Source organism: Micropterus dolomieu, linkage group LG04 (genome assembly GCF_021292245.1).
Source record: "Micropterus dolomieu isolate WLL.071019.BEF.003 ecotype Adirondacks linkage group LG04, ASM2129224v1, whole genome shotgun sequence".
Lineage (NCBI taxonomy): Eukaryota > Metazoa > Chordata > Actinopteri > Centrarchiformes > Centrarchidae > Micropterus > Micropterus dolomieu.
In genome coordinates, this window is record NC_060153.1 from 6,381,410 (window position 1) to 6,394,719 (window position 13,310).

Genomic DNA, 13,310 nt, shown 5'->3' on the forward strand with positions numbered 1-13,310 from the left:
GTGACTTATTGACCCTTTTGCAACACCGGGTCAAATCTGACCCGGGAAGACCAAATATGGAACACATTTGAATAAAATACCCACAATTCAGTGAAAGTAGTGATCATTTTGTTTGTTTGTTTAGAGTGTAGTGTGGAAGCATCCATGTTATTTTGGTGTAATTTTATGAAATAAAACCATATTTTTCATACAAAAGAATTTCAAAACGGGTCAAATTTGACCCGAAGATAACACAAGGGTTAAGCACAATCCATAGACCTTTCAAGCACTTTACTTAATGATATTTATCTATTAATGACAGTGATCATATTAGGGCTGCTGCCAGCTGTTTTCATTATCTATCTTCATTGTCTCCTCTGCATGTCTATCTTTCTCCTTTATGCCGTCTTTAATTCCCTCAGCCTAACTTAATCATCAGCTCTGTTGTATATTTTATAACTTTATGTAAAGTTTAAAGTGTGAAATCTGTGAGTGACACGGGAAAGAGGTAGTGATGGATCCATCCCAATTTTTCTCTCCCGATTCCAGATGATACCTCAAGTCAGGGTCATTATTATTAACTGAATACATTTAGATTTTCGACTGTTGGTTCGGCAAAACAAGCAACTTGAAGGCATTGACCTTGGCTCAAAGAACGTAATGAAGATTTTATATACTGAAGAATAATTGATTGATCAAAATATAACCACCATCGGTAATAAAAATAATTGTTAGTTGCATCCATAGTTCCAATCCACCTCCTTCACATCTGTCTCTTCCTGTGCTCCTTCCCCAGGCTGTAACAGGGAAGAGCTTTGGAGACAAGGACTTCCGCCGTGCACTGGAGAACGGCATCCTGTTATGCGAGTAAGCCTGTGACATCGCTCCCGTTCAGTTTTTCATGTCTGAAGTAGCAACAACATACATAAACTCCTCTAAGACTCGATAAATCTCTGCTTCTCCCCTCCTCCACGCAGGCTGCTGAGTGCAATCAAGCCAGGGCTGGTCAAGAAGATCAACAGGCTACCCACCCCCATCGCCGGGCTGGTAAGAAGACACTCTCCACTGTGACATTCGGCCCTGTAAACAAGCCTGTTCGTCAAAGTGATAAACTCTGACTGCCTGTGGTCCGTTGCTGTCTCCTCTAGGACAACCTGTCAGTCTTCCTGCGGGGCTGTGAGGAGTTGGGCCTGAAGGGCTCCCAGCTGTTTGACCCCGGAGACTTGCAAGACACATCCATACGAGCTAACCTCAAGTAAATAGGCGTGTGTGTTTTTTTCATTCCTCTACATTTCCATTTAAATGTAGTATCAATTGACAGTAACACGCTTCTCTCTCATCAGGGACTCTGACTGCAACCGCAAACTAAAAAATGTGAGTAAAAATTTCACCATTTCCATTGTATTTTTTTGTTTCATCTTCCAAGTTGGTGTGTTTAGCATTTATGAATATACGCCACATCCCCTGTATTGATGTCTCTCAGGTGCTGAACACAGTGTTCTGGCTGGGTAAGGCTGCCAGCGGCTGTGCCTCCTACAGCGGCCCTACTCTCAACCTCAAGGAGTTTGAAGGGCTTCTTGCTCAAATGAAGATGGTGAGTGAACACAGTGAAGAGGACAGAGCAGGGAGGGGGAGGAGAGGGAGAAAGACAGATAACGGTGTGGTGGTGGTGTGGGGGATGGATTTGTTAGTTTCCTGTCTTTGTTGGGGTGCAGGAGAGACACATGAGGCAGGCAACACATTTTTGTTTTTGTTATACCACAGCTACTCCTATTTCAGGGAGAGACAGAAAAGAGGTGCAGGGTATGACTTGAGAAAGAAGATTGGCTCTGCACATTTTATTTATTGGATCAATTGGAAGTTTATTCAAACTGTTTATTTTTACTGTTTAGGTTTCTTATGCAAGACAGTTTCTTTTGCATTTAGTCTCCTTTTCAATCAATTGCTCAACCCATGTATTGTCTTGTGAGCTTCTTCGTAGAGCTTTCCTACTTTATTCACTTTTCCATATATTTTCCTGATCGCTGATGTGTGCATGTGTGTGTTTGTAGGAGAGTGAGGAAGGAGGGGATAGTCCACACAAGCGCAGCGTTCGAGACAGTGGCTATGACTGCTGGGACTCTGAGAGGAGTGAGTCTCTCTCTCCACCCCGACACACTCGCGACAACTCCCTAGACAGGTGAGAGGCATCTGTCAACAAGCACACACATAACACCAAATATGTGGACGCACACACCAGGGGTGTTTCAGATTGCTGATGAGAAATTTAAACACTGTTGACATTTTCTAAATTTTAGAAACTCACTCCAAACTTTAAAACTGGTACTACTGATGCAAAACCTACATTAAACATTAAAGTAAATGTCACACACATGATTTTAAAATGCTAAACAACAAAATGTTTTCTTTTGTTTCTGACAGTCTGGACTCCTTTGGCTCCCGCTCACAGCATAGCCCTTCTCCCGATGTGGTGAATCGAGGCAACAGTGACGGTTGGTTCTGTTAAAATACTTAAAAAGTAGGAAAAGTAAAACATTTCTTAAGAGAACTTAAGAGTCAGGCTAGCTGTTTCCCTTTACTTCCAGTCTTTATTCTAAGCTAATGTAATTGCTTTCTGGCCCCAGCCCCACACTTAGGGTAAAAATCGTCTCGTCTAACTCTTGGAAAGAAAGCAAATAAGCATATATCCCAGAATGTTGAACTTTTCCTATTCCAGCAAAACCACCCATCCATAAATAGTCTGACTGCTGTTGTCTGACATGTTGGGGTTTTAACCTTCATATGTTATGGCCAGTCAGACGGGCTGTCGATAACAGCTGAACATCTCAGCCACTGCGTGTGTGTGTGTGTGTGTGTGTGGGGGGGGTCCCAGATGCAGCAGCTGTTGGCCTAAGTAGCCTTCACTACACATTTGGACCTGGGAAATACCAGCTGAGGCCAACATCCTTTTGTATGTCAGACATACGTCTGTGTGTTTGTGTGTGTGTGTGTGTGTGTGTGTGTGTGTGTTTGAGGGGAGCATCAGGCATCCTGTTTGTGTCTTTCATGTTGACAGTATAATATGTGTGCAGCAGGGTGACAAGAAAAACACTATTCCCAAGCTGGGAATAGACTCATTCCCTGCATTCCCTGGAGGTTACAGAGAAAGTGTGCTGCCTAACCAAGTGATATTTGTTATCAGGGGATATAGTTTGGCTTATTTTGGCTGTTTGCACGATAACCTTGTAGAAACTAATCAATATTTCTCACTGACTGCCCATATAATGGAGTTGCAGTTACATTTGAAGAATAATTCTTCTTTTTTACAACTTGGGTCAGCGCTCGCACCAAAGTCATTGCTGAGATCTGGGGACAAATACAGTATGATACACGAGCGGTCAGACATTCAGGCGGGTTGTAAACAAGCCAGAAGTCCAGCCGAATATTCTAAACCACTTTATTTTTAGGTAAAACTGAAGGTGGACACATTGAAAATATTACTAATAATCTCTCCTTCTCTTCCAAAAATGTCTGTCTAAGTGCTCGTGTTTCTTGGCTGTTGGACTTCTTTTTAGCAAAGTTGCCACATTCGTGAACTCAGCAATTAACTTGTTATTATTATAAATTAAGACAGTGGTTGTAGAAAAGTGGAAATATCCTTTAAATTCCAAAGGGATTCACATGAAAGATTTTGTGTGCCAATCAGGAGACATAGGTCATGTCCCATTTCATGAACATGTTAGCCCTTACTGGAACAAACTGGTAATGCTGTAGATGATATTATGAAGTTCTGGTGTAAGAAACAACATGGAGTTAGTATGTCTTGAGAATTGTATAGCTTTTGCAGAGGTTATTATGCAAGGACCGATAAAAAATAGTTCCTGACATACTTTGTAACATTCCGCACTCTTCTCTTTTATCACTCTTTGGTTCCCAGGGCGAGGCAGCGACTCGGAGGCTGATGCCTCCAGCAGGAAGCCAGATGTGCGGAAGGATGACATGCTGGCCAGACGGACTGCCAGCAGTGATTCAAGAAGCTCCATTCCCTTTAACCAGTTTCTTCCAAACCGAACCAATGCCAGTTCCTATATCCCGACTCCACGGCGAAAACCACATACAGAGGAGGGAGAGCAGCGGAGGTAATAACCAAAACTTCAGTGCAATAAATAATTTAAATTGTGCATTTTATACACAAGTTACTAAGTGAGCAGTGGAAAAAAACATAACCTCAACAAGACACACAAACGTCCTCATCCTTAATCTTTCCCTGCCATTACACACCGTTTCCCAGTCACCCTGAAGCCACTCCAGAGCAGGGCAAAAGAACTGGACCACATCACAAAACTCCTAAGACTGTCACTTGGGCAGCTGAGAAGAACGGGGAAAAACTTAAACAGGAAGAGGATAAAGTGACCCAGGAAGTGCTGGATCAGAGGAAGCTGCAGAAGTTGGAGAAGGCAGGGATTAAAGTTCTGCCTGCTGCCGTTCGCTACAGCAGGTCAGGGAGGAGGGGCATGAGGGCTGCTGCTGCTGTTGTGGTTAGATAGTTTTGGTCGTGTTTACTAACGGATCGTTATGATGGTAATTTATTTGTGGTTTTGTTTGGGGTGGTGGTCTATTGGTGCTGTGGTTTGACTTTTGGTTTTGTTCAGATGTCTGGTTGCAGCAAACTGGCTTGTTAATGATGAGTTTTGTGTGCTGGCATACAGATTTGACTGTCCAGCTGCTACTGCTACTCTTAACTGCTTGCTCCTTTTCTGTGTTTTACATGGGAGAGATTGATTTAATTTATGTCAGTTATTAATATCGTAATAGAGGTTTCAGTGGTCAGGAATTGCTACTGTGTTGGTGTGTAAAAAAATCCCTTATTCTTTAGTTTTGATATTTTTGCCTATGAACTAACTAACCACCTGGACCTTGCCAGTCATATTTGTGAGTGCATGTCAAATCCGATCTTTGCACGTCACTACTTCTGCTCACAAGGCACAGCGATGGATTTTTAATAGAACTCTGAAATGACCTTGCCGCGCCATCTCGTATCCAACCCCAGCCCTCCCACAATGGAGGCACAGAAAGTGAGGTCACCATCCCCAAACATCATTCTTCGCTGTGAGAACGACTTTTTGAGCTCTCAGAAATCTGCGTGGGACTCCTCCTCTGATGTGGAAGATGAGGCAGAGGTGCGGAAAGTTCCAGATGTTCACAGAGATGACCTGGCTTCTAGACGAGCTCATCGCGGGCCTGTTGCTCCCAAGGTGCATCAGTTCGTCCCTCCACCTGTATGTAGCAACAAAGACAGAGAGCGCTGGGAAGGCATCAGACGAGCCTCACAGCAAACGCTGCAAGAGAAAAAGATCAGGTTAGCCAGTTTATGTTTGTGTGTGTTGCCGTTTTTTCTTTTCATTTTCTCTGACTTACTGCTAAATATTCTCTCCCATTTTCCTGCTCTTTCTTTCTTTGGGTGTTGTGCTCACTTGTGGTTTGACGTGTGTGTGTTTTCCACCTTGATGTGAAATGTGTGCCGTGCAATGATGCCATTGTACTGGCTCTGTGATCGGACAGCGAGAACGAAGTAGTCCCTGACATCATTACACGCAGAGACAACCCCTTCCTAAACTCCGCTCCTCGCCAAGAGGAAGATGAGGATGAGGAGGAAGAGGGACGGTTTAAGGCGATGCCTAATAAGCAGAAGGATGACCTGGCTCAAAGGCGGGCTCAGAGTAGGCCCCTCCCTCTCAGGGACGGACCAATGAGCTTTGTTTCTGCCTCCATGAGCCAGGCAGATTTGCAGAAGTGGGAGAGACTCAAGATGACTGAACCCAGGTGCCCAACACACACTCTCTGTTTCAGCACACATGCAGTGCTAAGCACTAAAATGCTGCTGTATGTCAAGTGTGGTTTGTTAATGACTTTGCGGTATGTGTGTGTGTTCTTGTAGTTTTAGTTCCAGTCTTAAGCAGATCATTGCAGGCAGAAGAGGGTCATTGGTCTGCAGAGACTTTCATGTGAAGTTACAACCCAAATGGTGCTCACTAGATGTTTTTTAAACAAACAGTGCCTTCAATACATGCAGGATTTGGTACTTTATTTCTAATGCCATCCAAGTTAAATCCTCACTAAACCACTGAGTAGTACTCATTATTTAAAAGAGCATGATTCTGTCTGTGTCACCTGTTTTAAAAACCCACTGTCATTGCACCAACTGCTTATTTTTTAACAGGAGTTACATAAGACAGAACAATAAAATAAAAATAAAACATCTTACGTTTTTCTTAACTTTTTGCATCTGATAATTTGTTACAGAAGTTAGACTAATTCTAACTTTTTGATAGAAAAACTGCAAAGAGGTACCTTTCAGAGGAGACCAGGATTATGACTGTTAAACAATACTTTAATTTTAGTTTACTTGAGAGAGCTTGAAGGTCACGTCTAGTGGTCGACCGATACAAGTTTTTCAATGGCCGCTGCCAATGCTATTATATAATGCCGATATCAAATTAAGGAAAAGTCATGTATAATTCCATTATTCCATGTAGAGTACAATCTAATGTACATTTTGTACGATTTTTTAATAATTAGTGAAATTATTGAAAAATACATTGCGTTATGCTTTAGATTTCAGAATGTGACTGGTGTTTAAGGGAGAGTGGGGTACAGTTTGTCAGAAGTAACGTTATTCAACTGCATTATTTTTTACAGTATGCCAATATACAGTATATTAAAGCTAGCTAGTAATGGTTTCAGATTAGATTTGATGTAATTTACTCTGAAAGTCCATTGACTCCTGCTGGGTGGCGTTACAGCTGCGCCATGGTTTTGTTCCATCCTCTGCCCGGCGTCAACTTCCTCTCCTTTGTCCTTTTTGTGTTTCTACTACTTCCCATTTCACAATCAGAGCGTTTTGCCTGCCTGATTTTGTTTGTTTAGATTTTGTTGATTTGGTAATTAGTGTTTGCTTTTTGTGCTTCTACTATAATTAAGTACAGTAGGCTATGCAGTTAAATGGTTTCTTTTTTGTCTGTTTTAACTGTGTTTATTGTTGTTTTATGATTGTGAGTCTGCACAGGGTATTTTATTTAACAAAATTTACCAGATTCTCTATGCTGTTCTGTGTCTGACTTCATGGACGGTTCAATCTGCATTCAGAATCAGAATAAGAAATACTTTATTGTTCCCTGAGGGGAAATTCTTTATCACAATTGCACACTTGTCAAGGCATAAGGAAAGAAATAGTAATAAAAGGTAGATAAATAAAGAGTATATATATATATAAGAGTATAAATATAAAATATATGAAAAATATAAAGGAGTATTAGAGAATTGTTATGGTGAACCAAAAAAGACTAGTGAATAAATAGCAGCAGAGAATATTGCACATTAATTATTAAACAGATATTATTGCACAAAAATAGATAATACGGTCCAGTTTAAAAACTAAGTGTCGGTGTGTCAGACATTTAGAGGGAGGAGTTATAAAGCTTGATGGCCACAGGCAGGAATGACTTCCTGTGGCGCTCTGTGGTGCATTCTGGGGGAATAAGTCTTGCACTGAAAGTGCTCCTGTGTTTGATTAGGACATCATGGAGTGGGTGGGAGACATTGTCCAAGATGACATGTAGTTTGGACAGCATCCTCCTCTCTGACACCACCGACAGAGAGTCCAGCTCCACCTCCACAACGTTACTAGCCTTGCGGATCAGTTTGTTGAGTCTGCTAGCGTCCGCTACCCTCAGCCTGCTGCCCCAGCATGCAACAGCAAACAGGATAGCACTGGCTATCACAGACTCATTAAACATCCTCAGCATCGTCCTATAGATGTTGAAGGACCTCTGCCTCCTCAGAAAATAGAGACGGCTTTGGCCCTTCCTGTAGAGGGGTTGAGTGTTCTTGACCCAGTCTAGTTTATTATCCAACTGCACTCCCAGGTATTTGTAATCCTCCACAATGTCCACACTGACCGCCTGGACGGGGTCACTGGTGCCTTTTCCACAACCAGCTCCTTAGTCTTTGTCACGTTAAGCTGCAGATGGTTCTGCTCACACCATGTGACAAAGTCCCCCACCACAGCTCTGTACTCAGCCTCGTCACCCTTGCTGATACATCCAACCACAGCAGAGTCATCAAGAAACTTCTGAAGATGGCAGGACTCTGTATGGTAGATGAAATCCGTGGTGTAGATAGTTAAGAGGAAGGGAGAGAGGACAGTCCCCTGCAAGGCCCCGGTGTTGCTGACCACACTGTCTGATACACAGTGTTGCGCACATACTTTGGTCTGCCAGTCAAGTAGTCAACAATCCAGGACACGAGGGAGGCATCCACCTGCATCGCTGTCGCTTTGTGTCGCTTTGTGCCGCTTGATGCGACTTCAGTAAAAAATAGACTCTCTGCCTATTCTATGCAGAGCGGAGAGCCGCGTCTGGGACGCGCTGCAGCCACGCCTGCTGGACTCACAAGCATTGACTCAGTGTTTCCCATACATTGATTTACTTTTGGCAGCCCGCCACAATACCAACGCTTACCGCAACATATTAATGTTCTTTTTTTTTTATATTTAAAAATGGGTAAAATCATATTTGATTGTAGAGCTACAGATTCGCTTAGAACCTCCGCTCGTTCTCTTCCTCACAAAGACATTGACAACAGACCCGTTTGTGAATAGCTCCTCCTCTTCGTGCACAATCTCAATCAAAACATGATCTTGTGCTGCACACTGCACAAATTTGTCTATCCGTTCTTAACACAACACTGTGAATCTCACAAACCCATCTTCAAATTAGTTATTAGCACGCATGTATGGAGCCTATCTAATAAGGATAGATATGTTAACGTTAGAATACAGCTGGGTTGTCCCGGTTAGCCCACTGTACATAGCGGCTACTCAATGATACCTCCATCTTCTTCTTATCAATATTCCATCAGTTTCAGCTCTGTTCTGTCTTAAGTCTCTTGTAACCTTTTGTAAGCAGCTATATATCTCCTTAGATTTTGTTTCCCTTCTCTTCTTTTTTCTCTTGCTCCCCATGCTCTCATCTGCTTGTTTATTCTCCTCACTATTGTGCACTTAAGTCCTCTTTAGTCTTCTTTGACAGGCATTGAAACAGAGTAGGGAATTGGCCGGTGTGTATGGGTGTATGTGTGTGCATGAGGCTGTGTGTGTGACCAAAAGAGAGGCGACTGTTGGCTGTGAGCACTGCTTTGGCTTTGTTTTTCTCTCTCTCTGTGCTGATGTCATTAGATAGGATAAAGGGGTTTTTGTGTTCCCAGAGGAACAGCAGTAACCAGGAACATTTGGCTACCTAGAGTGGATAAAAATGCTTGGTGTGTATGTGTGAATGTCCATATGTGTTGAAGGGATTTTAAGTACACAACCCTAAGCTTTGTCCTTTTCTGTCCATCCACACTTCCTGTCTGATTCATCATTTCAACCTCATCCTTCCTTTGTCTTCACAGTCTGATCCGCTGTTCTGGTTGCTCATGACTTCTTTTCCACCCTCTTTGTTTTCCCCCTGGCTCTTGTGCTGGTGTGTGTGTGTGTGTGTGTGTGTGTGTGTGTGTGTGTGTGTGTGCATGCCTGTCTTCATTTGTGAAATTGTATCTACAGTGAGGCTAGCCCGGCTTCTGTGTGTCAGGCTTGTCTGGAGAAAAATTATGGAAGCCCTTTCAGCAGATCAGCAAAGGCTGGACGAGATCACAGCAAAGTTGTGACCTTTGGGGGCGTGACTGAGATCGAGCAGCCAATAGACACAGTCACGTCAACTGAAGGGGAGGAGACAGAGTTGCTAAGACGGCTCCTTTCCAAGACAACTGTAGCCATGCCTACCATTGGCCTGGGCTCCCAGCTTTCAGAGAGGGAAAGCAGGTATGGACAAGGCCAAATACAAGACAACTTGGGCTACAATTGCTCGAAACCCAAGTCACTTGTATTAGTATGGACTGTATTGAGGCACAAAAAGGTCCCTTGCTGTCCCATTACTTGTTAAATGATTTAATTGAATTGCTTGTCAGTGTCACTTTGGCCTATTTTAATTAGTAAGTTAGATAGTTTGGATGCACCTCTGCATTGTACTGATTTGCTTGTAGTTTTAATGGGAAACAAAGGCACACACACACACACATGCATGTACATGCTGCTGTGACACGTAGAGCTACATAAATCGGCCATGCAGATAAATCGGCTCACATTAGCTCCTTGAGGTATATAAGTACTGGCATATGCTGTATGTTGGCTGATAAATAATATCTAAGAAATATCAACAGCAGGTTTTTGGTAGTTTTTAAACAATGTCTCCATTACATAGTTGATGAGAGAGCACTGGCAAGTTGGCAACCAAATTCTGGAGAGAAGAGTATTGGCTAATATATCAGATTTTTTCAATTCTCATTCAATACCGGTATCAGCTTTAAGAATCCTGGTCCGTCTGTAGTGACAACAATGCAGTTCATGCAGTCCTGTAATGTTTGTGTAAACCAGTTATCTCTTGATATACTACACAATCTGTTCACTTCTGATATATATATTTCAGAAAAATGTAAACATTCCTCATTATTGATGGAGGTTATCACATGAGTCTGATGGTCAAAGTGTTTGACGTGGCTCAAAATCTCATCACAGGTCTTTTTTTTTTTAGACCTAACCCTTTTAGATTTGCATTGGTTTTGCATGTTTTTTTTAACCCGTAGCTATTATTTGTTTCTAAGTCACTCAGTTGAATGGTCTTTAGTTTGAAAATGTTTTGTTCTTCTGTACTTCTGTACTGTATTCCGTCCTCTTTGTGACCACCTGTGGCCTGACTTTCTGCATGTCCCTGCCTGGATTTTAAGACTGTATATGCAAATTATCCATCGTTGTTGCTGAAGTTTGAGCTTGATGTGATGCTCTCACAGCCAGGTAGATGGAGCTGACCTCAATCCAACTACACCTCCCTCTGCTGATCTGTCACCCTGGACCACTGAAACCCCTCCCACTCCTGCTGAGCTGGATGCACGTCTGGCTCAGTATGAACGCAGAATAGAGGAAGAGGATGAGGAGGAAGAGGACAGGATCCCAGATCTCCAGAAAGACGACATGATGGCGAGGAGGACAGGAATTTTCCATAAACAAAGCACTGCCCCAGTGATTTACAACCGTTTCCTGCCTCTGCCCAACGCCAAACGCAGCACACAAGGGGAGGTCACCACTGATGCTGCTCCACAGAACAAAGGGGAAGTGCAGGGAGACAGGAGCAAGAAACTGAACGCCAGGTGGGCTGAGATTTGTGTGGAACTCACTAACAATACTAGGAGAAACTAATAAGCTCGGTGTGGTTTGCATCCTGAAAGAGATTCTCCAGCTTGATGTTCAGTTATTTCAATTATAGGAGTTTCTCTCATAGAGTGGAGCAACAGCAACTACAAGTTCCCATGGAAACACCTCAACCGCGCCCTGACTCCACTGTGAGCCGAGCAATGTCTCACAGCGAACGTGAATATGATGATGATGAGGACGAGTATGATGAAAATGAGCCCTTGCCTGACCTGGAGAAGGATGATATGATGGCTCGGAGGACCGGATCATTCCAAAAACCGAGTGCAGCCAGAACAAATCAGCCCATCAACCAGTTCCTGCCAGTACCTGGATCAGTTAAATATAACATCGCCCCGGTGTCTGCAATGAAGCCACTACACAGCAGACCCAAATTCACTGAGAAGATGGCTAGTGAAAGGTATTTACTGCGTTTGAATGATGAAGAGATTGTGGTGTCGTTCAACTACTGCGACTAACAAAGCACATTTTACTGGCAAAGATGAACATTTAATTATGTTGACAAGTTATATGGCCTGCAGCACTAACATAAGTAAGTCTCTGGATGATTTATAGTTGATCTGACTTGACTGTGTTGTAGTTTTGGTGCCATGCCAGCATGTTTGACTCCCCGAGCTGGATGCCTGATGTGGTTGTGTTATTTGTATATGAAAGGACTGGTCGGCTTTCATTTGCTGTTGTGGTTGGATTCTTGGAGCCCTGGTTCTCATATGGCGCAGCAATGTTTGTGCTTGGTTTGGTTTGTTTTCTTTTTGTTTTTGAGGTTTAACCTTGGCTTTGTTTGGCATGACTTTGGTTGTTTGGTTGTGGTTCTAGTTAAGCATGGAGCACTCGGATGTTATCTTTGTATTTGAAGTGTAAATAGCTGCTGAATCACTTGGGGGGCAAACAGCTGCTGCTCTACACTCTAGCATTTCAACTAATTCCAACTAATTTTCAACCAGTTCCCTAATAAAAATACATCTCAGTTTAAACCCAAGTAAATATTCATTTATTATTCATGTATTACTGCACTCTTAATTCTCCACATACTCTGAATTGTATGTTTGCCTTAAAGGTCCAGTGTGTAATATTTCTGAGGATCTATTGACAGAAATGCAATATAAGACCCATAACTGTTTTCAGTGGTATATAAAGACCTTATATAATAAACCGTTATGTTTTTATTACCTTAGAATGAGCCATTTATATCTACATAACCACGGGTCCCCCCTTCCATGGACGCTGCCACGTTGCATCATCATGTTTCTACAGTAGCTGAAAATAGACAAACAGCACTACAGAGCGTGTTTCGTCACTGCGTTCTTCTAGTTCTACTTCTGGTAGAATTCAGGCAGTGTAGACCCTCTACACTACGTTGAATACGTAACATTCAAAGAATAAGTAGTAATAATATACAGCAGCGGTCTGCAAATAAGTTTTGCATCGGAGCAATATTTTCAACCATTAATCGTGGGTAAGAATATAAGATGTAATATTAGACTGCATTCACGTGGTGTTTGGTTAGCTCACTTGATAAAGCACAGGAGTTGTACCTCTAAGGTAGACAATTTTTCTCTTCAACAAATGGATTATGCAGCAGTTTCTCATACTCCCATTACGGGATTTGCTATAGTGTGTGTGTTTCGGTGATTGATCCACATCCATCAACCTACGGATGCTTTTTCATTTCCCCAGTATGTCCATCCAGACATTTAGGGGAATCACATTTTCTGACTGCGCTTTCAGCGGTGTGTCAAGCAGGCTAGACTCTTTTAATGTCAGTGACAATGTTTCACACTCTTGGCTTACATTTTCCATGTTATCTGTCAGTGGCCAAGTCGCAATAGCATATGGTTTTACTAAATAATAAAGTAAATATAATTTCTTAATATATCTACGTGAAGAAACCTCATTTCTTGACTGGCCACTCTCTGCTGTCTCAGGAGACAGCACCTTTTGTGCTGTGTCAGCCACCGTAGCTGTCCTGCACTCTTTGAAAGGTTAGGGGGCAGTGGCAGACTGGACAGATGGTTGCAATTCACAACCCTCACCACTAGATGCCACTAAA

At 42.6% G+C, this 13,310-nt stretch overlaps 1 protein-coding gene across 5 annotated transcripts in view; it reads left to right on the plus strand.

Annotated features, from left to right (window-relative positions):
* Positions 1–13,310, plus strand: part of limch1a (LIM and calponin homology domains 1a) — a 32,542-nt gene that overhangs the window by 7,964 nt on the left and 11,268 nt on the right. For 2 of the 5 annotated variants that reach the window (XM_046047454.1, XM_046047455.1), the window contains exons 2-9: positions 776–846; positions 957–1,026; positions 1,128–1,234; positions 1,323–1,353; positions 1,463–1,573; positions 2,031–2,158; positions 2,401–2,471; positions 3,896–4,097. In XM_046047454.1, coding sequence (XP_045903410.1) covers positions 776–846; positions 957–1,026; positions 1,128–1,234; positions 1,323–1,353; positions 1,463–1,573; positions 2,031–2,158; positions 2,401–2,471; positions 3,896–4,097 — 791 coding nt within the window. Of the gene's footprint in view, positions 1–775; positions 847–956; positions 1,027–1,127; positions 1,235–1,322; positions 1,354–1,462; positions 1,574–2,030; positions 2,159–2,400; positions 2,472–3,895; positions 4,098–4,249; positions 4,457–4,521; positions 5,318–5,520; positions 5,782–10,842; positions 11,200–11,315; positions 11,661–13,310 lie in introns of those variants that run through there. The other 3 variants (XM_046047450.1, XM_046047451.1, XM_046047452.1) reach the window with 3 other exon arrangements.